Raw genomic sequence first — 27,221 nt, 5'->3', positions numbered from 1 at the left:
AGTCCTTATTTTAGTTAATTTCCATTTCATCCCTCCCATTAACAGCTACTTTCCAGTGTTTATTCTGGGTCAGGTGCTGTGCTGTGTACTGGGGATCAAAAGGGTAGAAGTGGGATAGGTGTGAACTTTGCTTCCACAGGCAGAGTTCACATCCTAAGGGTGTGACAGATGAAAAAACCTTAAACTTGCAGACGGTGGTAGATGCTACCAAGGAAAGAAGTAGGGTATGTATCAGATTACCTGGAAAGGGTACTGGCCAGCTTTTGGGGGCTGGGAGGTCAGGGAAATCCTCTTAGAAAAATTGGGATGGGCCATGGAAAGCTGCCGGGACTAGGGTGAGGCAGGGTTGGCACTTGCACAACCCTGAGAATGAATGCTGCCTTGAATTTGGCACCATAAGCAATTAACTCTCATCCTAACTAGAGGAGGAGCTGTCACACCCACGACGGTTTCAAAAGCCCTACAGGAAGAACTCTATGGTTATAACAGCACCCCCAACTGCAACTTCCTCTTCCCCTCTATAAAAGAACTTCTTTTCCTTTGATTTCCCCCAACTTGAACATGGCTTGCCATAGCTATACATGCTGGCTTGCAATCCTTCCCCATCCCCATGCCCACCCCCCAACTCCTCACCCCAAATAAATCCTTTTTGCTAAAGAATATCTTGGCTGCCTTTCTGGTGGTCAACACAACTCTGATGGTAATCATGTAGGAAAAGCATTCCAGGGAGAGGGAATAGCAAGTGCAAAAGCCCAGAGGCTAGAGAGGCTTGGTGTGTTTCCGGAACAAAAATTGGTCCCTATGACCGGAGTGAAGTGGAGAAGTGCTAATGGAACCACTGATAAAGAACTACCAAAAGAAATGAAAAAAAAATGTTTGAAAGTTTTGAGACTTGATCATTTTAGATATATGTATCTTAAAGTATCCAAGTAGTTGTTGTGGGAGAAACTGAAATTTCAATTCTTTTCTTTCCAGTGGTTTAGAATTGTCTTTATAACCCACATATGTTGGGAAGTGAGGTTAGGGGAGGCACTGATAACATTTTCAGTACTGAGGGGCTCGAAAGTGGTGTTTCTAAACTTTGGCTACATATTAGAATTCCCTGTGGAAGTCTTAAAAAATATTGATGCCTGGGCCCACCCTGAGAGATTTGGATTTAATTGCTGGGGTACAGCTTAGGTGTAGAGATTTTATTGTGAAGACAAAATTGAGACCTATCTTTAGTATCCTGATCTGGGTATGAACTGCTGTGGGATATTTGCAGTGTAGGAGAAATCAGCTTTTACAGGCTCTGTGACAAGTCTGGATTTTATTCTAAGACGAATGGGAAGACCTTGATGTGTCTTAAGTAGGATGGTGACATGATCAGATTTTAGTATATGTGCTGTTGAAGCAAGCACGATCTGATTTTTATTTTAAGAAAATCACTTTGGCTGCAGTGTGGCAAATTTTTTTAGGGTAGATTCCCATAAGTAAAATTACTGGAGGAAATGGTATTAACAATTTTAAGTCTTTGGATACGCACTGTTAAATTGCTTTCCAGGAAGTTGCTGCCAAATTACACCTATCTTCTGTGTCCTTACACCATCCCTTTGCCAACACTGAGTATATTTAATGATTTCTATGTGAGAAGTACAAAAAGCAATAATAAATATGCCTTAGCTGGTGTGGCTCAGTGTATTGAGCCCTGGTCTGTGAACCAAAGGGTCACTGGTTCGATTCCCAGACAGGGCACATGCCTGGGCTGCAGGCCAGGTCTCTAGTTGGGGATGTGTAATAGGCAACCACACATTAATGTTTCTCTCTCTCTCCTTCTCCCTCCCTTCCCCTCTGTCCAAAATAAATGAATAAAATCTTTAAAAAACAGATGATATCTTTAAAAAAGATTAAAAATAATAAGAAGCATTTGAGCAACTGGGTACAGCCCCTGCCAGTTACTTTTTTTTCTCCTTCATTGGACAAATATTGTCCAAATAACTGTGTGTTTCAGTAAAGTTGTAGATTTAATTTTTAGTGATCATTTATTAATTATTGTTTGGCAGACACTGTGTGAATTATCAATACTTTACATGCAATATTTCTATTAATCCTCTCAACATCCTTAGGGGGTTAGCACTGCTGTTATTATCTCCATTTTAAAACATTTTCATTTTACTAATTGATTTTTAGAGAGAGAGGAAGAAAGTGAGAAAGAGAAATATCTATTCATCATTCCACTTTTTATGTATTCATTGGTTGATTCTTATGCATGCCCTGACCAGAGATTGATTCTGCAACTTTGGCATTTCTGGACTCTGCTCCAGCCATCTGAGCTACTTGGTCAGGGTATTATCATTTCCATTTTACAGATGAAAGACTGGGGCACCGTGAGAGTCAGGAGGTTGCCAACACTCCTTCAGTTTTTAAGTGGAGAACTTACAATGTGAACCCAGAGTCCTTCCTCAAATTACTCTGCTGTTGTTCTGTAATTGGAAAGGTTAGAAGACTCCTGTAATTTTTCTCAGGGGTCTAAGGTTCTGGTAATATTCTTCTGCAAATTATTTTGGAATATGAATAATGGACATGATTTGGTCACTGAATCATTTTTGCAATCAACTATTTAAAAAAGTAAAAATGATTTCTCAGCCACATCATCCATTTATTCATGGGTCTGAAGGTTCCAAACAAGAGGGGAACATCAAAAGGAAAGGATCTGAGGAAAATATCAAGGACATTTGGAATTTAAAATTAAGAGAAGGCTTTGGGGGGGGGGACTTTATAGTCAGATAGCAAGACAGGCTTGCATGGTGGTGGAGAGAGGGCAAACCTAAATACTTTAGTTATTTCTTATAATAAACCTATCTTTCTGAGCCCTACTTCCAGAGTTACTTGAGGACAGGAACTGAGCCTTGACCAGTGTCCCTGACCCCAACTGTTTGATTAACAGATGCTCAATAAAATTTACTGAATGTTGAATGAAAGAATAAATCATGATTAGGCTGTACATTAAAATCATGCATGAGGATAATGTATTCATTCTTGCTTATGTAATTAAATATTAACTACAAATATACAAAACCAAAATATCCTGTGTCAAGAATAACAGTCTCCCAGAGAAGACCATATTAATGAGGGGACCCTAATCTCGGGGACTTGATTCAAGAGGGACTTTTTCTCTTCATAGAAGAATAGGGAAGAGGAAATGGTAAACAGAAGAAAGGACACTTTTTTTTTTTTTTTACAACTGATAGGACCCTTTCTCATATCCTCCCATCAGCACGAGAAAGGTGGGAAAGTATGGAAGTACTAGGGCAAATTTCAGGATAGAGTATGTACATGTACATTATATTCCTCTTAACTTGGTGTGTTATTTTTTTACAAATGTGGGTGACCATGCTTGGGTCTGACCTAGTGGGAATTTCTTCATTGAGTTAGATACCAGCTCCAGCTCAGAGCAGGAGTTTCTTTTCTCCTGAAATGGGGAGATGGGGAGGACTCATTTGAAAATCTAACTTCCCATCCTTTACAATTGGCAGGATCCCAGATAGAGAGCAGTTGGTGGGGATAAAGCAAGGAGCGGAAGGGTGACAGGTATGTGTGTGGAGATATCAAAGTTTCTCATAATCTTCAGACACTTCTGGTAATAATTTTAAATTACACAGAGACTCTTTCTTGCGACAAAAACAATAGGCTAAAACCCTCTGGACAGATAAGGTTAAGACCCTTTGACTATTCTCCCAAAGTTAACTCCAGTTACCCGTTTGATATGAATCTTGCCCACCTTTTCTTTCTGTGTCAGCATCCACAGTATGTATTAGGTGCTTTTGTAAAGAAAATCTTCTAAGGAGACTGTGTGTGTTGGGGTGTGGGGTTGGAGAGTGCTCAGGTTTGTCCCACTCTAGCCAACCTCTTTCTGGTGGGGAAGATGGACAAGTGCAAGGGTGAGATGATTTCAAGTTACAATTCACGTTGTGCGGATGGATTGGTGATCACTTTCCTCTCTCCCTCCATTTAGTGTAGTTTTTCACAATGTGAAGAAATGGTCAAGGTATTAGGACTCCAAGGCACACTACGGGTGGTGGCCGGGTAGGTGGATATGCACTCCCTTTTTTCAAAAATTATTTTTATTTTTCACCATACATGGTGGGGACGGTGGGCGCACGTGAACCCTGAGAGCGCGCACGCACACCCCAAGTCCTTGATTGGATGCTTGTTTACCCCTGACTGCCCGGCCCTCGAGGGTCAGGTGGTTTCCGAGGCGTGCTGGGATGGTGCGCGTGTAGGGGTGGTAGCGGAGATCCCCTCTCCCATGAACCCTCGCGGCGGGTCCCGGACTTCAGCGCGTTTTGCGGGAAGTACAGGCGAGCCCTGGGCGCTGGAGGGAGGTCCTATCGCCACGCCCACCCGCCCCGCCCTCTCGCCCGGCCCCGCCCCTGTGCCCTGCCTGGGCGGGCGCCGGCTTTGCTTCTCGCTCCCAGCATGCCGTGCGGCAGCGGCGGCGCGGCGGGCGGAGTCGGGAGGCGGGGAAGCTGTAGCTGTATGAGCGTAAGGAGGTCCTGCCACCGCTTCCTCCTCGCTGTCCTCCTTCTGGGCCCCGGCGTCGCGGGCCGCGCACGGGCCTGGAAGAGACGTCGACTCCCCTTCTTCCACCTCCCTTTCGCCGCGCCGCTCTCGCCTCCTCGTTCTACGCTGCGGGCTCAGGCGGAACCCGGAACGGCCGTCTGCCTCCCCCGCCCTCCGCCGCCGCCTCCTCCTCCTTCTCGGTTTCCTCTTCATCCCCGGGCCGGAGCGGAGTCTGGGCGGCGATCGGTTCGGGCGGCGACTCGCGCTTCTTCGGGCGGCGGCGCTTGGCCATGTCGTGTCGGGGAAGGTAATGAGCCGCAGAGCCCCGGGGTCTCGGCTGAACAGCGGCGGCGGCGGCACCAAGTACCCGCGGAGCTGGAATGACTGGCAACCCAGGTGGGTGAGCCGGAGCCCAGCCCGCTACCCCGAACCCCTCGGCCCCGCCTCAGGCGGGCCGAGGCCTAAGGCCGCTGGGCTGGAAGGCGCGGCCTAGGCCCTTTACCCCCCCGGGAACCGGGCGCGGCTTCCTGGGTCTCCTCCCGCCCCGGCTCGGGGAAGGCGGCTACTGGAGGCTAGGCCTAAATGTCTCCTTTACACCCGGGGCTGGAACCGAGACCCTGAGCGCCCGGCGGAGGCACTGGCCTAGGAATTGGTTCTAGAGTGGTGAAGAAAAGGGCGTGATGATGGGGACACTTTCTAGATACCATCTTCCCCCTTGTTTGGGATAAGAGTTGAGGGACCCTGATAGTACAGGACCTCCTCTGTTACCCTTTCACTTCCTGGGTCTCTCGCCCTCTCAGCTCCCATGTGAAAGACTTTAACTGTGATTGCTTCTCTGACCCCTTCCCCACGTGTTAACACTTTAAAAAAAACAAAACACCACCATCCGACTCTTAAGGATTTTCTTTGACTTTAGGCTGGATAGTTGTGGGGCACGAGATGAGAATGGGAATGCATTACTGGGGCCGACCCACTGTGGTCCTGGGAAATGAAGTTTTCACTAGTGCAGGGGCAGTTACACTGGTGGAGAGCAGTTCCTACCTGGCCATTCACTTTAGAGTAGTACAGAGTTTCCTCTAGAATGGAGGATTTGCTCTCAGATCGGTTTGGGGCCTTGTTGGTATGGATATAGTAAGTAGGAGCATCAACTTAAAAAAAAAGTGATGGTGTCTTTCTGATTAATCATGGGGCAGTTGTGCTTAATTCAGTACTGATTTATTTTTACCTCTCTTATTAAGTGCTTGTAATATTCAGAGACTATTTAAAATTTAGCCTGGTGCCTAGAACTCCCTAAATATGTATATTTTAGGATTAGTTGATTCATGGAGCATTCATACTTTGAAGCGTACTTGCATTATGATTGTCCAGGAACTGACCAAATACATGTAAGACACACAGGTAGTTGGGATAACTTTTTCTTCCTGATTCCAGCAGTGTTTGGAAAGAAATAATTTGGTAAACTGTTAGTGCTTAACTTTTTAACACTTGATAAAAAAATCAAAAGAATCTCTTGGCTAATGGGTGGTGTGCATCGTGTTCGATTTAATATGCCTTGCCAAATCCAGTGAGAACTGATGTGTATAACTAGATGTCTTTAAAAGTTGATGTCTAAATTTAGAATTAAGATGTTATTTAGTTTTTTAAAAAATGTTGGAAAACATATAGTCAGGTACGGTTTGTGAGTGCTTTAAATAAAATCAGTTGACTAGCTCAAATATTTTTATCTGTAATTGACATTCTTCATCCTTTTGTACTTTGGTTGAAATGTGTGATTTTTTGCATCTGAGGAATTGGATGATAAATGGATGTGAATTTGACATTTGAGAGCTCTTCTTTGACATTGGGTTTCTCATTATTTTTCAGTATTGTGGTCAGCATATATAAAATAATTTAATATCCTTTTAGAATACTATATGAAGTGCCCTTCTCAAAGATCCTAGAGCTTTTGGAAAAGAATAACTTGTAGCTTGTAATTCTAATGGAGCAGCTGGGTTCACCTGCTGGGGTTGCCTGACTTTTATTTGAGAGAGATGAAGCAAAATAGTTATGGATATGTATGTGCATTATTAATACTATCCATGTTTCCTTTTTAAAAATAATTTTTACTTATTGATTTCAGAGAGAGAAGAAAAGAGAATGATTGTTGTTCCACTTTATGCATTCATTGGTTTCCTCTTGTGTGTGTGCTGACTGGGAATTGAACCTGCAACCATGGTGTATCAGGATATACTTGAACCAACTGAGCTACTCTGCTGGGGCCCCTTGTTAATTCTTATGTTTTTCTTTTTTTGTTGTTGTTTTAGGATCTTATTTATTTTTAAAGATTGGGGAAGGGAGGGAGAAAAGGGGAGAGAAATATCAATGTTGTGTGAGAGAAACATCAGTCCGTTGTTTGACCCACAGTTCCAGTGGGGGTGAAACCCAGGCATGTGCCCTGACCAGAAATTGAACCATTGACCTTTTGGTGTGCAGAACAGTGCCCAACCTACTGAGTTACACCAGTCAGGGTCCCATAGTTTCTTTTTAAAAGTGCTTTATTTCTTGGCTTTTTGTGGGGTGGGGTGACCCAGAGTTGGGGGGGATGTAGCTTTCTTTGAAGCTATGCTCTGTCTCAGAACTTAGTGTAGGTAAACAGATACTGGAAGATATACTTACATGGAGTAGCACTTGGTTAGGATGTTGAAGTACTTGACTTTTTTGTGGAAGAGGGAGCAGAGAAGTATAGACAATACCCCATAACTTTATTTGCATGATCACTTCAGTTGTTTTGTTTTAATTAAAAAACCTCAGTTATTAGCCAGGTCATAAACTTTCTAAGATAAATTTGAGGTTGTTCTGTCCCCACTTCAGTTCAGGAGAGGTGACAGTCTCCAGTTAACTGACAGAGTGGAGCTCGATCTTCCCCCTTGTTTAAATGTGTTTTATTTTTTTAAACATCTTCAAATGCAGGTAGATTCCTGTGGTTCATCTGAACCATTTTGGTTTTTTAAAAGATTTTTTGCCTTTCTGTACCATTTCTCCTTTGCGTTCTTTGGTTCTATTTCCTAAATATAGGTGTTTGAAAAAAGTAAAATTTAAAAATGTGTTATTTGTTGGTTTCTTTTAGTCAGTCTCGAAACCTACTGTTGAATCAATCATGGCCACACATGATACTTCACACATATTGACAGGAAGTGTTCCATGTGGCTAAATAGACTAGTGTCTTATGGGAGCAGAGCAAGCCCACATTCCCTAGAAGCATACCTTAACAGAAAGCATTTATCTAGTACTGGATTGTAGTCTTCCTTTCTATTACTGTACTCTCAAAATTTAAGAATGATTAGGCAAATTTTTAAAAAATCATTGCGACTAGCCAAAGCCTTTCCTTTTTTTTTCACTTTATTTTGGGAAGTAATCAGTTGTACCAATCAAGATAGAGATCAGAATGATTTGTTTTAAAATTAAATGTGTAATTATTATGCACTTTAGTGTTCCAAATGACATGATGAATTTGACATTGAAATCAAATAAAGATTAGTTCAACAAGAGGAAGCATTCTGGTCAACAGAAAATAAATAGATTTTACTTACACACTTAGGAATCTTAGGACTTTATTCGTTTAACAGATATATATTGAGTATCTTACAGTGCCCAGTATAGGATCTTTCTACAATTCTGAAAGGATGAAAATGTATATTAAAACCAGCCTCTATTTTTTTTGTAAAATCTACACAGATTAAAGTTTCCAAAAGTACAGATACCTTTATTCTCTATTGTCATAGACCAAAGGACAAGGAAGAGTGCTATGAGATCATGTAGAAAAGCTGGAAACTAATGTCTGACATTGTGAGAAGCTGGATTTTTGCAGTCAGAGTTGTCTATTGAGCCTTTTATGAGTCTGTACTGTGTAATGTCCATAGACACATAATATAGTAAACTGCATAGGAATTACATATTTTATAACTGTAAGTAAAGCTTTAAGTAGAATTTAATGATTGCCAATTCTGTACTACAGATTTCCAAGCACACTAAGGTTTTTCAGATAGAATGTGTATGGGTGTTTAATTTGCGGGAGAAAGTTTATTTTTTCCATTATAAAATGCATGTATTATTTATGAAACATTGGCAATTGTATCTTTAAATTGAAGTTTTTCCCCCCTTCTGTTATGGTTTCTTTTTAGATTGGGAGTCTAACTGAAGGTTGTTTTTGGTGTTTTGTTTTGTTTTGTTTTTTTGGTAATAGATTTTGAAATACTCTTAATTCATTGAAAATATTCCAGTTCAGGAAATACTGATGCTTTAGAGATTTTTATGACTAATAGAGAAGGTTGTAGTTAGTTTGGCAGATAAGAAAGGACTTTGTAAAAGGTAAAGCATTATATGGGTATTAATTGTGATGTAATTCTTGGTATAGTGATTTTTACATGTGATTAACAGAGTTTAAAACTTGGAAAGTCAGCCCTGGCTGGTGTGGCTCAGTGGATTGAGTGCTGGCATGGTAACCAAAGGGTTGCTGGTTTGATTCCCAGTCAGGGCACATGCCTGTGTTTCAGTCCATGTCCCAAGTAGGTGGTGTGTGAGAGGCAAGCCCACATTGATGTTTCCCTCTTTCTCCTTCCTCCCTTCCTCTCTCTCTAAAAATAAATAAATAAGATCTTAAAAAAAAACAAACAAACCCTGCAAAGTCAGGAGGAAAAACTGTGGTTGAGTGGGGAGGATTAGTGAGCCATGAAATTGAGCTCTATTATTTTGACAGTAAATAGTGTGTATATGGGGCATGGTGAATCTTTAAAAAAACAACAAAACAAACAAACAAACAAAAAACAAACCAAAACAAAAAAACCCAGAAGAAAGTAGAGGGATGGCAAAATGTGAGTTGTTCATATTTCTAGTTTGCTCAGAAGGAAGGGGTACTTCTGAGGAGTGACACAAGTAAGAGATAAAGCTCCAGAGTTGGATTGGAGCTGGATGGTAGACCTTGAATAATAGTTTAAGTGTATATATTTGGAATGACTTTAGGGAACCATTGACGTTTTACCAGCAGGAAAGTGGCATGATTTAGGAAGATTAAAATTAGGTGGGGGGTGTGTGTGTGTGTGTGTGAGAGAGAGAGAGAGAGAGAGAGAGAGAGACACCACAGTAGGAGGCAGTTGGCAAATAATCTAAACAAGAGACTGCTAAAACCTGACTATTCTGTTCATAATTCATGATTTTAATTCAGACAAGTTTTCAGCCCAATATATGGGAATTTTCATAAGCAAAAGTTGGTCATTTGTTATCTGGTTTTGATTTTGAGGATGATCACTAAAGCACTTTTTTTTCTGCTCACACTTTAGTTCAGGTGAGGACACTTAACATTGTATGGAATAGTCATACACATACAATGGAGTGGGGTCCATGGTGTCTTTTAGGAATATTGAATTCTCACAACTTTTTAATTTAGGATTTTCTTCCTTCACTGCCTAGTGTATAGTAGCACTTGCTTACTTGCTTTTCTTTCCCTATTTTAACCACCTAAAATAAATCCGTAGGGCTCATTTTAGAGGACTTCGATTTGTGGATTCACACAAACTTATTTGTTTGGCTTCTCCTTGTATTGCTGTTATTTTGGTTACTTGTCTTTGGCTGTCTTAAAGTATTCTTCAAACCCATTTTATTTTGAGGACTACAAAATAAAACACCCCCCCACCCCACACACACCCGTAGTATAGAGTGCTAACATTAAAATTTAGAGTGTTAACTGTTAAATTCCTATAGTTTTTTGATGTAGAGACGTTTGTGTTTTTAAAATACATCTACTCCATCTTGTATTAGTTGAGTGTAGTTTTCTTCTTAGGATTCTTTTTTGAATTCCATTGTGTTACTTTTTTTAGATAAAATTTACATATGTTTAGTTCTTAAATTCAGTGTAACCATGACCCTAATTAAGGTGCAGATACATAATGACTTTTTAGTTTGGTTACACTCCCATCCCCTTCACAGCCCCCAAAAAAACCATCAGTGGAGCATATAGGTAGATTTTGCCTTAATTTGTTTTTTTTTGTAGGAAGAAAATCTTTGAATATTATCTATAGTTTATTACCAACCTAATGATTTCTGAGGATTGACAACCATTTTGTCTTCAACATATTTCTTTTATTCTTTTGCTGTAAACATACTTTATTGGGATATTTGAAGATCCCTGTGAAATCAGTTTCAAATGATGGATCCGCTGTTAACCTTTACAGGCATTTATGTCCTAGAACACAGAAGAGCTCCTCTGCTTGGCTGCATTTATTTCTATGAGCTACAAGTTCATGTATTAATATCTTTCTCTACTCTCTCCATGCCTACTTTTGCTTAGCTTTTGTTTTTCATACACTCAGCAGTATAATAACCCTTGTGCTTTCCTTAAGACTCCTACCATGCTACCTCTGTCCTCAGTTATCCCTATTCTTTCTAAATCTTGCAACAGATCTACAATAAAAACTAGCTGCATATCACTTCAGTGATTGATCTCTTGTTCCCCAATTAGTTTAAGTCCCTAAGGGCTGAACCAGAGCCATATGCTCCCCTTCTTCTTTGTTTTTCTTGCCCCAAAGCACCCCTCAAGCTCTTTTCTGCCTTAGGGAGTTTCCATGTCCTGTTGTTGCTGCATGCTACTGCACAGCTTGCTCATCTTGTAGTATTTGACCTGGGGTACTCACATGCTGTCTCAACCTAAATGTTACTCCTTAGGGAGAAGAAGCAGTGTTCTCTTAACACTTCACTGTGGGTTTTTAAAAGACATTTTTGTTGTATTGATTTTAGAGAGAGTAAGGAAGGGAGGGGAGGAGGGAGACAAACATCTATTTGTTGTTCTACTTAACCTATGCATTCATTGGTTGCTTCTTGTATGTGCCCTGACCGAAGACTGAGCCTGCAACCTTGGCATATTGGGACAATGCTTTAACCAACTGAGCTACCTGGCCAGGGCTGAGTTTTCTTCATAGCACTTACCACTACCTGAAATTTTCATTTATCTTCCCCAGTAAAACATAACCTTCATATGTGCATGCACTCCCTACTATAGTGCATCAAATTATGTACACTCTGTTGTGTGTATTTCTATTTTCCTTAAGCAGATACTTGAAAATAGAATTCTGCAAGTTTGTTTCTGCATTTGGAGTTAACTTCAAAGTTTACAACACTTTTACTGTAGGAGGCATTTTGAGAGGAACTGTTCATTGTACAGCAAGCAGCCTGGCTAGCCTGAGACAGCAACTTAAATAAACTGATTGAACGGGTTCAAAGGGACAGTGTTCTAGTGGAATTGAGGTGGCCAGATCTTTTATAGAAGAGAGAATATGGTCATTGAAGAGTTGTTAAGTTTTATGCATTTTGAAAAAGTACCTTGCTCTCATATTTAAAATTCTTTTACACATTATCTTATCCTGTATCTATCATATCTACTTGTACATTCTTTAAATAATCTAATCACTTAAACGTTAAGCACAGGGTTGAGCTTTCTGGCATTCCATCAGGTGACAGGAGGAAACAAATTTCTTGCCAGTTGTCTGCCTGCTGATTAGGGAATGACAGAAACCCAAAATTTCCAGATTCAACAGATTTCTAAACAGTGAATTACTTAACTGTATTAATCTTTATATCCTTCCAAAAAAGGAAATTGTATTCCTCTTACAAATGATTGCTTTGGAGGTTAATGTTGTTACTTATGTTTTTATTCATAATATGTCTAGGACCTCATGTTTATTACTTAAAAACCATTTACAGACTTTCTGTATTATTTTAAAAAAACTTTTTTTCAGAGGGGTTTCTGGTATCAGAATTGTAGTTTTGTGTTTTTTTGGCATGGAACTTCTTAAGTTATGCTATTTCTTTAGTTATAAATAAGAGGCACTACTTTTTTCCTTTATCTTACTTTTTATCATAATAAAGAACTCCAGCAGCATTCTTACAGGCCCTGTAGGGCAACAAGAAGATTGTTAATGACTCTGTAGTGGCCTGAGGTAATTGTATACGCATATATACCGAGGTCTGTCCAGAAAGTATCCAGCCACATACGATTGAAAAGAGAGACATTTATTAAAGAAAATACAAGAAACATTGTACATAAGACAGTGATGCCTCCGTCCCCTTCAATGTGTAGGTACCTTGGGACCTCAGAGTTCTCTCATTGCCTCTTCCACTGTTCAAAAACACTTGGCAAAATCCTTTGTTGGAATCACCATCAGCTGCCCCATTGTATTTTCCTGTAAGTCATTGATGGTCTGAAATCTCTTCCATTTGAAAGGTGATTTTAGTTTTGGGAAAAGCCAGACATTTCAGGGCACCAATTCTGGGCTGTAGTGGGGCCTGAGCCACCTGGGTAATTTGATATTTTGGTAAAAAGCTCTGCATGAGATGTGATGCATAAGAGGGCATGTTGTCATGATGAAGCTGCCAATCATCGGTTGCCCATACCTGCTGTCATTTTTGTCATATTGCATCTCTCAACCAGTGAGGAACATTGAGTAGTACTCCTTTTTTAGTCGGTTGGCCTGGAACAGTATACTTGTGATGGACAACACCTTCCCAGTCAAAAAACACAGTTAACGTGGTTTTGATCTCAGTGTGGCTTTGCTGCACTTTCTTCAGGTGTGGAGAAATAGATGACTTCTATTGGGACAACTGGGCCTTCGTTTCTGGGTCATATCTATAGTCTGGTTATTAACTACTTGAGAAAATCTGGTTCATTGGTAGTGGTTAGAATCAAGTCATTAGCAACTGCAGCATGATGTTCCTTCTGCGCTGGTAGTAGAAGCCATGGAGTGAATTTTGCCACTACATATTTCAGGCCAAGAGCTTACATCAAAATCTTGGACTCAGTCACTTTTTGGAATCCCCAGATCAGCTTCTAGTTCTTGCACTGTCAGTCGCAGATCTTTGTTGATTGACACGCATACACATTCAACATTCTCAGGTGCTGCTTGTTGCAGGACTTCCAGAAAGTGGATCACTTTCAATATACTCTCTACCATCTTTGAAGTGTTTGTGCCACATTTTTATTTGGGCTTCATTCATTGCATTGTCCCCAAAAGCCTTCTGATTCATCCAAATAGTTTCTGTGAAGGACTGTTTAGGCTTAACACAAATTTTTTTTCTTTTTTCCTATTTTTTTAAAAAAGTGTATTTTGTTAATTATACTATTACCATTGTCCCCATTTTTCTCCCCTTTATACCCTTTTGTCCAGTACCCCCTTCCCTCTAGCATTCCCCCTGAGTTCATGCCCTTAGTTTATGAGTCGTACATATAAGTTCTTTGGCTTCTTCATTTCCTATCCTCTTCTTAACCTCTCTGTGTGTATGTTGTACCTACCAATTATGGCTTCTTATTCCCTGTACCTTTCCCTCATTTTCCCCCTCCCTCTCCCCACTGATAACCCTCCAAGTGATCTCCATTTCTGTGATTCTGTTCCTGTTGTAGTTGTTTGCTTAGTTTTTGTTTTTATTTTTTAGATGCTGTTGTTGATAGTTGTGAGTTTTTTTGTCATTTTACTGTTTATAGTTTTGACCTTCTTTTGTTTAGATGTGTCCCTTTAACATTTCATATAATAAGGGCTTAGTGATGATGTGAAGTCCTTTAACTTTACCTTGTCTGGGAGGCACTTTATCTGCCCTTCCATTCTAAATGATAGCTTTGCTGGGTAGAGCAATCTCAGTTGTAGATCCTTGCTTTTCATGACTTTCAATACTTCTTTCCAGCCCCTTCTTGCCTACAAGGCTTCTTTCGAGAAATCAGCTGATAGTCTGATGGGAACTCCTTTATAGGTACCTGTCTCCTTTTCTCTTGCTGCTTTTAAGATTCTCCTTTATTTTTAATCTTGGGTAATTTAAATATGTGTTTCTTGGTATGTGTCTTCTTGGATCCAACTTCTTTAGGACTCCCTGAGTGTCCTGGACTTGCATGTCTAGTTTCTTTGCCAGATTGGAGAAGTTTTCCCTCATTATTTTTTCAAATAAGTTTTTAATTTCTTGCTCTTCCTCTTCTCCTGGTACCCCTGTGATTCTGATTTTGGAATGTTTAAAGTTGTCCTGGAGGTTCCTAAGCTTCCCCTCATTTTTTTGAATTCTCGTTTCTTCCATCTGTTTTGGTTGAATGTTTATTTCTTCCTTCTGCTCCAAAATGTTGATTTGAGTCCTAGTTTCCTTCCCTTCACTGTTGGTTCCCTGTATAGTTTTCTTTATTTCACTTTGCATAGCCTTCACTTCTTACTTTTTTTGGGGGGGGCGTCCATACTCAATTATTTCTGTGAACATCCTGATTACCAGTGTTTTGACTCTGCATCCGATTGGTTGTCTGTCTTCTCATTGCTTAGTCCTTTCTCTACAGTTTTGATCTGTTCTTTCATTTGAGTCATATTTCTTTGTCTTCGCACATCTGTTACATTGTAAGGGGCAGATCCTTAGGTATTTACCAGGGCAGGGCAACCCACTTCCCTGTGTTGTAGCATTGTGTGTGGGGTAGGTGTCAGAGAGGGAACAATGCCACTTGCTTGGCTCTTGCCCTGCTTTCAATCACTTCACCTGTTTCCCACAAGTGAATTGTGCCCTTTTTGGTGCTGCCCTTGTTCTGATTTCCAGGTAGGTGGACTTGTGTATATTCTAGGACCCCGTGGACCCCTCCAACAGACTTTCCTGTGACTGCATCCCCACAGATTTTTATAGCTAGAGGTTTTGACACTTTATTTTCCCTGCACTGGAACCCTGGGTTGCGTGGTTTGTCTTGCTCCCCACTTGTTCCTCCCAGTTTATCTGAATGTGAATATGGATTTCTTGGTTTGCCAGCCACTGCCTTGCTCTGCATGCTCTCTATCCTGGCTGCCAGTCTTTGTTCCTCTGATCAGTCTGGATGAATGTTTCTTTAACTCCTTGGTTGTTGGACTTACATACAGTTCTGTTTTCTGGCAGTTCTGGTTGTGTTTGTTTTTAAATTGGTGGTTATCTTCTTATGGTTGTGCAAGGAAGCAAAGCGTACCAATCTACGCGTCCATTTGGCTGAACTTAACGTAGAAGTTGATGTAGATTCATTGCTCCATTTGCTCAGTCACTTTGAATGCGACGGCCACACAGCACACATGCTCTGTCAGCAGCATCTACCGTGCCTTCTGACTAGTACAGTGAAGTCATCACTGTTCTCTCATGTGCATTCCAGCCCACTCTCTGGCTGCCAGATTACATCGATGTCATGCAAACCATTCTCGTTATATTAGTGGTGGGCTTTTTCTGGACAGATCTTGTATGTCCACAGATTTTTAAAAATTGTGAAACTAAATATTTACTAGATCTTTGTTTTTGGGTGGCATCCAGTATACAATGGGGGACCCAAGGAAAACCAGAATTATCTTTTGGAGAGTGGGCCTCTTGTAGTACAGGCCTTCTCTGCTAGATGAGTGTTCTTGGACCCTGGCTGTATCAGTGTGCCAGCTGGCATTGTTATAAGAGGCTGCATTTGGCTTCAGGGATTTTTTTTTTTTTTTAGATTCCTTCAACGCCTTTGTCCAGTTCATGATGGGTGATTTATGAGTGCATCTGCCCACACAGTGGTATGTGTTCAGTTTTTGATGAAAAAACGGCATGACCCCCATGCCCCACCATCTCTACTTACCTGATCTTGTCCTGAACAACTTTCATTTGTTTCCCTGATGAAAAAAGTCCTCAAAGGGAAACATTTTGCTGATGTGGAAGAGGTGGAAAACCAAAAAGAAAAAACGGCAGAAGTGCTAAAAAGTATCAAAATAGACAAGTTCAAAAACTGTTCTGAGCAGTGGAAAAATCTCAATAGTACATTGCATCAAATGGAGCATATTTTGAAGGTGACTGCAATTTAAACATTAAGAATAAATACACATTTTTTTTCTAAATAAATTCAGGTTTTTTTGGGATCCCTCCTTATTAATACCTTTTCTGTTGATTAGGGAAAAGACTCCACTAATAAATATGCCTTGGGCTTTAAGTGACATAGATTAGGTTTTTTCCTCCATATTTGACAGCATTGGCAACATTTCATTTTTTTACTGAAGTTCTTTGAATATAAATGTTTTCCCTTTTATTTAAATTCATTAAAAGTTATCTTTATTCTCTTTAGCATTTTAATCTGATTTTAAAAGAGGTATATTCTGTGTTTGAAATTTTAACTTTCATCTTGAAATATTTAGTTTTTTGAAACAATCCATTACTCCTGCTATTCAGTTTCTTGAGGGTCTCCTTGGTTTATATTCCTGATATGAACCCTTTCTTGTCTGAAAGGTAACACTTTATTTCCAGATTCTTTGTTTTGGTTCTAACCCTGGAAATCCAGATTCATTGCCCTAATGACAGATTCTGTGTTGGTGTGGGGGCTAAATTAAAAAAAACTTTTTCTCCCACTGTCTAAATTCTAGCTGGACTAATAATCACCGTAACAGAGACATTAACAGGAGAAAAATCAAATTTTAACATGTGCACATGGGGAATTCACTTAAGCATGAAAATTCTAAAGACAGGCAAAATTGGGTGTATTTGTCTTTTTGGACAAAGGAGAAAGGGGGGTAGTGATGGGATTTTAAAGGAACTAGGCAATTTACAGGTAGTTGAGGAAGACAAAATGCTTCAGGTAAATTCTTATTTCAGTGGGACACAAGGGGTGATCTAGCTAACCAGGCCCCTGCTTGAAACCTCCTATCTACCATACTTGATTTAAATTAAGCCAAGGTGACTAAGCTGAGATTTCTTTCCTGTAGCAGGTCTTTCTCTGAATCTTTTGGGCAGGAAAGTGGGAGAGTCTTTTGTTTCTTAGCAACTAACCACCTTAAAATCAGCATCCCAAAGGGCAAGACATTGGTCTCCTTCACTGACCTGTGAGATTTGCCAGAATTTAGACAGAAAATTCTATTAATTTGAGGAAAGACGTCAAACTTTCCATTGCCTTTATAGAATTGGACTATTTCCTGATTAGATTAAAAAGATCCAAAGATGATCCCTATCACATAGTATGGCACAATTGTATTAATATATATTTAATTAAAAAGAAAACACATCCTGGATTTTCTTTCCTAAAACTTTGGTGGTTTTTCTTGCTTGACTTATATTCTTTGGATAAACCTGAAGACAAATAAAAAAGTAGTAGATCCAACAGCAGGACTGAAAACCTTGAGATTTAGTGTTTATTTTTTAGTTGGGTTTAAAGGAATCTAAAGACAGTTTGAATTGTTTTTGAATGACTTGAGTTAGTATTCTGTTAAAAGTGATTAATTCTGTCATTATTTGAAATATTGATAGCATTTTAAATAAGTGGAATCTTGTCCTTCTTTGGAAAATATTTTGAAATTAAAAATTAATTTAGGGTGTGTGTGAGGGATTACCAGTTGACTGACTATAAAACAAAGTTTTATAAAAAAAATAAAAGCCTTTTATTTAAAGTCGCCTATCTTGTATAGTTACTATAATGCTAATATTGCCAGTGTTTTTATTGTAATCTTATTGAGGATGTAACAATTACACCAGTAGTGCTCTTCTCCCCTTAATCCATTTAAAAGTTTTTTTTTCTTTCTTAAGCAGACACCACAGTGTTTTAGATTTTTCTCTAAGGTGTATTTATTTTTAAGAATGTGTGCATTTTTAGAATTGATCCTTCACAAATATTTATCTTAGGAAAGGCTGGTGTCATCAAAATAGCAGTGGACTAAGAATGGGAAGACAAAGGGCTTTTGTATTGGCATTACCAGCTGTCCCCCTAAGGAGCTCATTCTTGCCTTCCTAAGATGTAGAGTTAGAGTTGGTTAAAGATAAAGTTGGGAAAGTTACTTTCAAAACTGTTAAAGTGCTACACAAATGCTGATGTCGCCACGTCTGACCAAATGTGGAATTTCATCTCTCTTCTTCAGAAAGTTTTAGAATTTCCTACAAATGTACATACTCATACTTGAGTTCAAATTTCATTTGTCTCTTCTAGAGTGAGTGTGTGTAATAACTTCTAAAAATTTTATAATGTCTATATTGAATCTTAGAGTGTATGAGAGTGATGTGAATGGAAGCTCATAATTTTTAAATTTCTGTTAAGTATAGCATATGACATTTGTGTTATTGTTATATGCATACTTAAAAAAGATTTGGTGGAGATGCAGTTAATTGCCCTCTAGTATAGTAGTGGCTTTCTATCTTCATTTTCTGCTCCATTAGACTATAAGCCTGTTTCAAGTTGGCTTATGAGGAATTTGACTATAGATCTGCATCATTTTTTATTTTTCTTTATTTTTTTTCTTCACACTTTTAAAACTTGATACCAGTTGAAATCCTGATCCAGCAAAAATAATCTTTGTGACTACATATATTGGAGGGGCAGGAACAAATAAAATTAAATAGAGAATAAGGGTAAATTAAAAGATAGCTTGTAGCTTTTTAAATTTTTATTATGTCTTTGAAATTTAAGAACTAATCCTTATAAGAACATTACTTATATGCTTCTTTGCTTTCTCCCAGCCCCAGTCTGTGTGTGTGTGTGTGTGTGTGTGTGTGTATGTTTTAAAGGCAGTAGGGAAATGGACCCATGGAATCATGGAAAAGGTAATTCTCTGCCAGTCTCCTCTAAGCAAAGATAGGAACTAGTGAACTTTCATACCATTATACCACTATATATGTAGTATTAAGCTATCATGAGATTTTGGTATTATTTTAAATTATGGCATTGTAAATTTTCTCAAAATGAGTAAATGATGTTTCCTAAGGAACTTGATATCTAGTTGTCTTTTGTTGTAAAAGGGAATTATAAAAGGTTCTTATTTTTAAACCATTTAAATCAATCTTATTAAACCGTTTCCTATACAATATAAAAAAAAAAGAAAAGATAGGGTTGATATACACCTTGTGGGTTTAAAATGGCTTAAGTGATGATTTTGAATTGTTCCATAGCTTTCTCAAACTTAAAGCTACTTTAAATACCTCAATATGTTATTTCTGCCTACTGATGAGCACAATGGGAACATTGTTTCCTGGCTCTTGGTGCCTCTTGTATGTTTCAATAACTATAAAAACTGTCTTCATTTAGTAAATTTTTCTATAGTTAGAATAGTGCGATTATTCTGAAAAGTATCTTTCCCAACTATTTGATATAGAAGATCATATCTTTTGAGATTTTTCTATGAGACCTTTTTTATTTCTTTATGTTTTAGTGGTAGGAAGTGGCTATTTCAAGATGGCCCCTAAAAGATATTCTGGTGCTTAGGTAGGAGGGTTCACCAAATGTATTTTACCTCTGATTACAGATAGTATGTTTTGTTACCAGTTTGTTGTTTTAGAGCATATTTCCTACCTCAGGATACCTAAGGAGATAGGTCCTATAGGAATGATTGAGGATGTTGAAAGGAATCAGAGTCCATGTAAAAATCCACTTGCTCTTTTAGTATAAATACATTAGTAAAGTTAGAAATAGAACCCCAGGGTATTTCAGATGTCTTCCTAAGGTATATATTTTAAGAAGGTTGGAGTGGAGGTCATGTGTAGAATTTGAAAATTCCCTAAAGATATTTCTGGTAATGTCCTCGTCTTTGTTGAGAATTACTGGTGTGGAATATGAAATTCAGTTAAATGTCTTCTTTATATGTCATCATTTAACATGTGTTAGATGTTCGAGAATGCATGATAGAATATTGATTGTTCTTTTGATGCCCCAAAACCTTGACTGTGCCCAAGATTTGTAGGGTGTACTATATACTATTGTGCCAATGTGTGTCTGTCTTGCTATTAGTTTTCTTTAAAAGTACCTATATCTGAATTGCATATTTGTTTTTTCATAACGTGTTTACGAGAGATTTTTGGAACCGTATTTTTTTGACCAGTCTCACTTGTTTAAAAAAAAAAGTGGTGGTAATGTTATCTGTTACACAGTACATTTATTTTTAAAAGCGACCATAACACTTTTTATTTTTAAAGATAAGATTTAAAATATGTAATTGTTAGAGAATCTCGCATGCATGTCAGCCCCTTGAGGATATGCTTGAGTCTGTTAGCTAGAGGAACTTTATGAGATTAACTCTACAGTCATTATTTGCCTGTTTTTAGGACTTTATAAAGGTGGTTGTACACATTTCTTATATTAATAAAACATTCCACCTTTTCCTTGATTATGGAGTCCTGGTCTGATTTTAAGATTCTTTCTTTTAGGATTCCTGTAGTGTGTAACTCTTAGTGATTCTTGATCTCCTCTGTCCTTATGGTGCTATGCTTGGCTTTTAACTGAAGAGCCTGGGAGTGGGACGTGTTTCTTTGTAGACTTTGTCTTTTTGTTCTTCTCCTGCTAGGGAGGTCCTGGAGTAAGAGATTTCCTTTCAATCTTGGCCATTTCCCACGCTGAAATGGACGTTTCTAAAGTACTTCCAGGACTTGCTGACAAAAGAGGAAGAAGCAATGCAAATTGGACCTGAAGCAGAGTTTCTTTTTAAGCCTGTAAACTAGCTTGGGTTAAAAATAAAGGCCAAGAGAAAGTCAAATTAACAAGGTGCCTTCGAATCAGGAACCTTTAGGTAAATGATTATTTAGTATGAACAAAATTTTTTTGTTAAATACTGAATGTTGAATTCACATTTGTATTGGAGATTAAAAGCATGCAAGATTTTGTAACTACCAATGTTCTTGATCCTAGTAAGATACAAATTTATGCCAGTTGAGGTTCAGGCCCTTAGAATACTTAAATTAGTAGTGGATTTCATGTCTCTGCTTCAGCCAGTGATTTTTCTGATTTTTCAGTCATAGATAGTACTTTGACTCAATTTTTTCATTGTCTCAGTGGTTAGTTAATAAGAACTAAGCCACAATTTTGAAAGCTTATCAAAGTGGGTAAACAGTAAAATATTAAGAACTTATAGTGTATTTCTTTTTAAAAAATTAAGTTCTAAAGGACTGTCAGGTATTTCTTGGGCATTGATAAAGAGTAAAATTTCTCTTTTGCTGTAGATTTAGAACTTACTATTATCAGTATAGGTAAGAGTATCTTTTACTGGTATAAATGCACTGTTTGTTTCTTTCTGTATCTTGGCTAAGTTAATCTTTTTTCAAGTTGTAAATTCCAGCTCTCCTCATACCTGATTGATTAATTCAGACGCTAACCATCCTTGGCTTCATTGAAAAGCAGTGATTTTAATCCAGTGCTATGTTACCTTTTTGCATTTCCATTTAGAAAGGCTAAATATGGTAGGTAATACAAGACAGGAAATACTGAATTATTAAAAGTAAATCAAGTCTTTTATACCTTTACTATAAAGAAATATATTGTCTTTAAAGTGAGGTTTATTGAGGTATAATTTACATGCTGTGTAGTTCAAGTTTTGACAAATGCATATAGTATTGTAACCATGACCACCACAATCAAACTTATAGCAGTGATTTTCAACTGGTGACACAAGAATTTTTAAAAGATGCAATACCTGACTACTTAGTCAGGGGCACTGATCTCTTTTACCTTAGATTGTCAAATAAAAAAATGACAACAACTAACACAACAATAGCCATCCTTTGTGAATGAATCAAAATATACCTGCTTTTTTTTTTGTTAGATCAGCAAAAAATACATGTTTGGTGTTGCAGACTTTTAGTAATTAGTTTATGTGTGCCATGAAATGCAAAAGGTTGAAAATCGCTGAGCTATAGAGTAGTTCCCTCATCCCCTTAATTTCTTTGTGCCTCTTTGTAGCCCTTGGTAAACACTAGTCTTTTACCCCCTGTAATTTTATCTTTTCAAGAATATCATAAGTAGGGGTAGAAGTTGAGGTGGAGGGATTGAACAAAAAAAAGAAGGAAAAAAATCATGGAGTTCTTTAAATTGTGGTAAAATTAATGTAAAATTTACTATTCAGAATTGAGTGTTAAGTACATTTACAGATGTCATGCAACCATCATCACTATCTAGTTCCACAACTTTTAATCATGCTAAATGGGAAGCCTGTACCCATTAAGCAGCCAGTTTGCATTCTCCCCTTTTCCCAGCCTTTGGCAACCACAAGCCTGCTTTCTGTATGGATTTCCCTGTTGTATGTATTTCATATAAATGGAATCATACAATATAGCCTTTTGTGTGTGGCCTCCCACTTAGCATAATCTTTTCAAGGTTTATTCATATTGTAGCAGGTATCAGTACTTCATTCCTTTTTATGGTTGAATAATATTGCACTGTATGGATATACCAGTTTTGTTCATCCATGCCATCCTTTGGTGGACATTTGGGTTTCTGCCTTTTGGCTACTGTGAATAGTGTTGTGTTGTCATTTGCATACAGGCTTTTGTTTGAATACCAGTTTTCAGTTTTTTGGGGCATATACCTAGGAGTGGATTTGCTGGGTCATATGGTAATTCTATGTTTAACTTTTTGAGGAACTGCCCAACTTTTCTAGAGTGCTTGTACCATTTTATATTCCTGTTAGTAATGTATAAGGGTTTCAATTTCTCCATATCCTCACAACACTAGTTATTTTTCACTTTTAAAGAAAATTATGGCTATTGTGGGTGTGGCTTGTCATTGTGGTTTTGATTTGCATTTCTCTACTCACTAATAAATCTCAGCAACTTTTCATGTGCTTACTGGCTTTTTATATATCTTTGGAGAAGTATTTCTATTCAATTCTTTTGCCCATTTTTTAGTTTGGATTGATTGTCTTTTTTTGTCAAATTGTAGGAGTTCTACGTTTCTCTCCTCTCCCTGGACTATAATAAATAAATCTTAAAAAAAAACACTTTTTATTGATTGATAGAAAGAAACATTTTTTTATTGTTCTGCTTATTTATGCATTTGTTGGTTGCTTGTTGTATGTGCCCTGACTGGAGATAGAACCTGCAGCCTTGGTGTTTCGGGATGATGCTCTAACCAACTGAGCTATCCATCCAAGGTGGATACTAGATTCCTGTGAAATACATGATTTGTAAATATTTTCTCTGATTGTGTGAATTGTCTTTTCACTCTTTTGATATACTGTCCTTGGATGCACAAAAAAAAAGGCTCCAAAAATGCATATTGAGTATATAAATTCAGAATTTATTTAAATATATTGCTGAAGCCACCCTTTTTTTCTGGCTTCCTTTTTTTGGGTTCAGAAAATTTACTCTTTTTTTTTTTTTAAGATTTTATTTATTTATTTTTACAGATTAGAAAGGGAGGGAGAAAGAAGGAGAGAAACACTGATGTGTGAGAGAAATTTTGATTGGTTGCCTCTTGCACACACCCCACCAGGTACCAGGACCAGGCCTACAATCTAGGCATGTGCCCTGACTGGGAGTCTAACTGGCAACCTTTTGCTTTGCAGGACAATGCTCAACCAACTTTGCCACGTTGGTCAGGGCATAAAAGTTACTCATAAGATCATATGCATAGACCAAATTTTAGTTATGGAAGTCTTACCTTAGAAGACAAAATTTTTACTTAATTTAAACAATACCAGTAATTTTTTAATTCATTGTTGTTGTCTCTGCCCAGCAACCATTTGTTCTGTTCTTCCTGTGAAAGGTGTGCGGTATAAGTTGGTACCCCTGACTTGGATACTAACATCTCAAACAAATTAAAGCTAGTTTAAAAAATTAAAGCTAGTATATAACTAGTAAAGTACAGACTAGTGTTGTACATGCTTTTTGAATACTGTAAGATTTGAAGGATGAGCTGAATGATGGGCTTTTTTCCACTTAAAATCATAGCTTTTTAAAAAAAGTAATATATTTTTAAAAGATTTCATTTATTCTTAGGGGGGAGGGAGAAAAAGGGAGAGAAACATTGATGCATGATAGATACATTGATCGGTTGCCTCTCACACAGCCCCAACTGGGGGCCTGGCCTGCAACCTAGGCATGTGCCGTGACTGGGAATTGAACCAGCAATTGTTTGGTTCACATCACAGGCCAGCACTTGTTCCACTGAGCCACACCAGCCAGGGCAAATCACAGCATTTTATACTCTTTTTAAATGATTTTATTTATTTATTTTTAGAGAGAAAGTAAGGGAAGGAGAAAAAGAGGGAGAGAGAAACATAAATGTGTGGTTGCTTCTCACGCGGCACCCCCCACTGGGGACCTGGCCTGCAACCTAGGCAATGTGCCCTGATCTAGAATTGAACCGGTAACCCCTTTGTTCACAGGTGGACACTCAATCTACTGAGCCACACCAGCTAGGGCAGCATTTTATATTCCTAATTGCAACTTATACTGACAGTTCTTTTCTTTCTAGGTTGTAAATTCATAGATGGTTGGAACCATCTTAGTTAACCTTTTGGAGTTGTTAACTCCTAATTAATGCCTTTGTTTCAGTAGATGATCAAGAAAATATTGCTGATTTTAATAAAATATTTTGGAGAAGAAATGTAGGTTGCAGGTGAATCTTGAAGAAAAGTTAGTATTAGGTTAGATTGGGGACTGCATTCCAGGGTCAAGAGAAAGGCCTCAGTTATGAAAATAGGCAGTCATTTAGTCAAGTAATTTATATGCCATCTAGGCTATAGAGATACAGTGATAAGCAAAACTGACAGGCCCCTGCCCTTCTGGTATTTATAATCTTCTGGCAGAACACAGTTTAAATAAACTTTTCAAATGGTCTAAGAGCTAAGGAAACTATTAGGTTCTCTAGTAGCACATGAATATATTAGGGACTTCTAGCTAGTTTCAGGAGAATCAGAAACTTTCCCAAGGATAGCCGAAGCTTGAAGGATAAAGAGAAATTGGCCAGGGTTGGCAAGGGTTGAGGACAGGCTGTTCCAGGCAGACGGGCTGAGCAAGGTGATTCTTTCCATGGCACTGAAAGATTAGGATGGGGTATGGAGTGTAGAAGGGGTGGTTGGTAGACTTAGCTGAAAAGGGAAATGAGCTACGTAGGGTAAGGGCAGTGGAAGGACATCATATTTGTGTTTTATTAGAATTATTTTTGTTGAAATGTGAAGAAGAGATGGAATAGAGATGAGGATTGGAGATAGGACACATGTCTGATCAAATAGTGCCATTTATTAGAAAATAGCTAATGATTATACTATTTATTAAAATGGGGATTCTGAGAGCAAAGGAGCCAGTTGTTTTTGAGGCATTAGAACACTGAGATCTTTTTTAAAAACAGTTGATATATACTGTAGGGCTGGCCCTCAGAGTGTCTCTGTGATGGAGCCTTAGATTTGGGAGTCAGTGGAATAAAGGTAGGTGATAAATACTGCCATCAGCATGTATTGAGGGAAGAGTACAAAGGGAGGAGAATAGAGGGCCAAAGCTTTGAGAAACTCCAAGATTAGTGGTTTGGTACAGGAGACTGAGCAAACCTTCAAAGGCTCCTGAGAAAATAGAACGAGAGGTGGGACGAAATATGAAGTGTAACATCTCATAATCTAAAGGAAGGGAAGAATCCAGTTACTTGAAATTCTCAGGATCTGTGCACGGTGGGTTATTGTAAGAATTTTTAAAAGTGGTTTTCGTTCAGCCCACTTAATTCCTCTGCAAGGCTTCTTTGGTGCAGGCCATACTCAGCCACGCTGTGAGAGCTGCTGGAGATCATAGTTGGTTTGGCCAAAAGTGCAGTAGGAGTTGGATCAGTGTGGATTGAAGTGCTAGTAGAGGTGAAGAAATGGGAGTGGAGAGTAGAGACAACTCCTAGTTTGACTGCAGAGAGCAAAGGTAGGTTGTTTGGTGGAAGGGTGTGTGAGATTGATGAAGTTTTTATGGTTTAAAAAAAATACATGGTTTTGTATTTTTAAAGGGGAGACCTTAGAAATTTTTACATGTTTAAGGAAAGGATTCAGTTTGGTGGGAAAGGTAGACTCCACACGACAAAGAGTATTTGAAAAGAGGTAAAAGTAGGTGAAATTTCAATCAAGGCCTCTAGATTTGGGTGCAGATGTGTTATGGTATCTTTTTTTTTTCTTCCCTTGGTGACTACAGATAGTATGAGAAAGTTTTTATGAGTGTGAAAGTGTTCAAGAGAGTATAGGGTGGCAGTTAATTTTGGGATCTGAAGACACTGGGGAAGGGAAGGTCTGCATAATGCATATAGCAAATGGGAGGTGGAACATCGGAGGACCTGGGAATGTGGTGCTTACTGATGGATGATAGGTAATTGATAGCTGGGTTTATCCATGGTTGGATTTTGTCAGATAGGTGTAAGTAAAACATTAAGGGTTGGCAAAAGTGTTATTGAAAGGATAGACCATGAAATCTAAGCTGGTTAAAGAAGGAGGAAAACAGTACTTGAACTGGGAAAAAGCAGTCACTGGAATTTGAGTTACTAAAAAAGCTTTAGCGTGGTGGGGGGAGGGGAATATAAGGAGGTTAAATGGTAATGGAAAAAATACAATAAAAAAGACATGTACAGGTATAAAGAAACTTTAGACTGGTGTTGAGAAAAAATGTGACTAGATAGTTGTCAAAAGCAAGTCACTGGGGCATTGAGCAAGGTGAACTGAAAAGGGTGCATGGAATTTGAGAGACAATAGGCCATGAGTGGAAGTTTCTGCTTTGGTAGGAAAATTTCAGTGGAGTGCTGACAGTGAAACCCAGATTACAGTTAGTTGAAAAGTGAGTGAAAGCAAGGCAGATAAAGTTTTCTCAAGAGGTTCTCTGTGACGTGTATACACACTTAGAATTAGGAGAAAGAGAATTAAGAGTTAGATTTTTTTTAAGGAAAGACTTGAGAGTGTTTATATGTTGATGATGTGATGAGCAATAGGAAAGTGGGAGATTACTTAAGAAGTTGCAGG

General features: G+C 38.5%; 1 protein-coding gene across 4 annotated transcripts in view; it reads left to right on the top strand.

Moving 5' to 3' along the window:
- SMG1 (SMG1 nonsense mediated mRNA decay associated PI3K related kinase) overlaps window positions 1-27,221 on the top strand; it is a 138,313-nt gene that overhangs the window by 30,064 nt on the left and 81,028 nt on the right. For 2 of the 4 annotated variants that reach the window (XM_045819426.1, XM_045819429.1), the window contains exon 1: window positions 4,477-4,938. The exons of the other annotated variants lie outside the window; for them this stretch is intronic. In XM_045819426.1, the coding sequence (XP_045675382.1) occupies window positions 4,853-4,938 (86 nt within the window). In that variant the 5' untranslated portion in view covers window positions 4,477-4,852. Of the gene's footprint in view, window positions 1-4,476; window positions 4,939-27,221 lie in introns of those variants that run through there. 4 annotated transcript variants of the gene reach the window in all.

The sequence above is a fragment of the Phyllostomus hastatus genome, unplaced genomic scaffold, assembly GCF_019186645.2.
Source record: "Phyllostomus hastatus isolate PE091 unplaced genomic scaffold, TTU_PhHast_1.1 phas_scaffold_385, whole genome shotgun sequence".
Lineage (NCBI taxonomy): Eukaryota > Metazoa > Chordata > Mammalia > Chiroptera > Phyllostomidae > Phyllostomus > Phyllostomus hastatus.
This window is presented reverse-complemented; position numbering and strand designations above follow the sequence as displayed.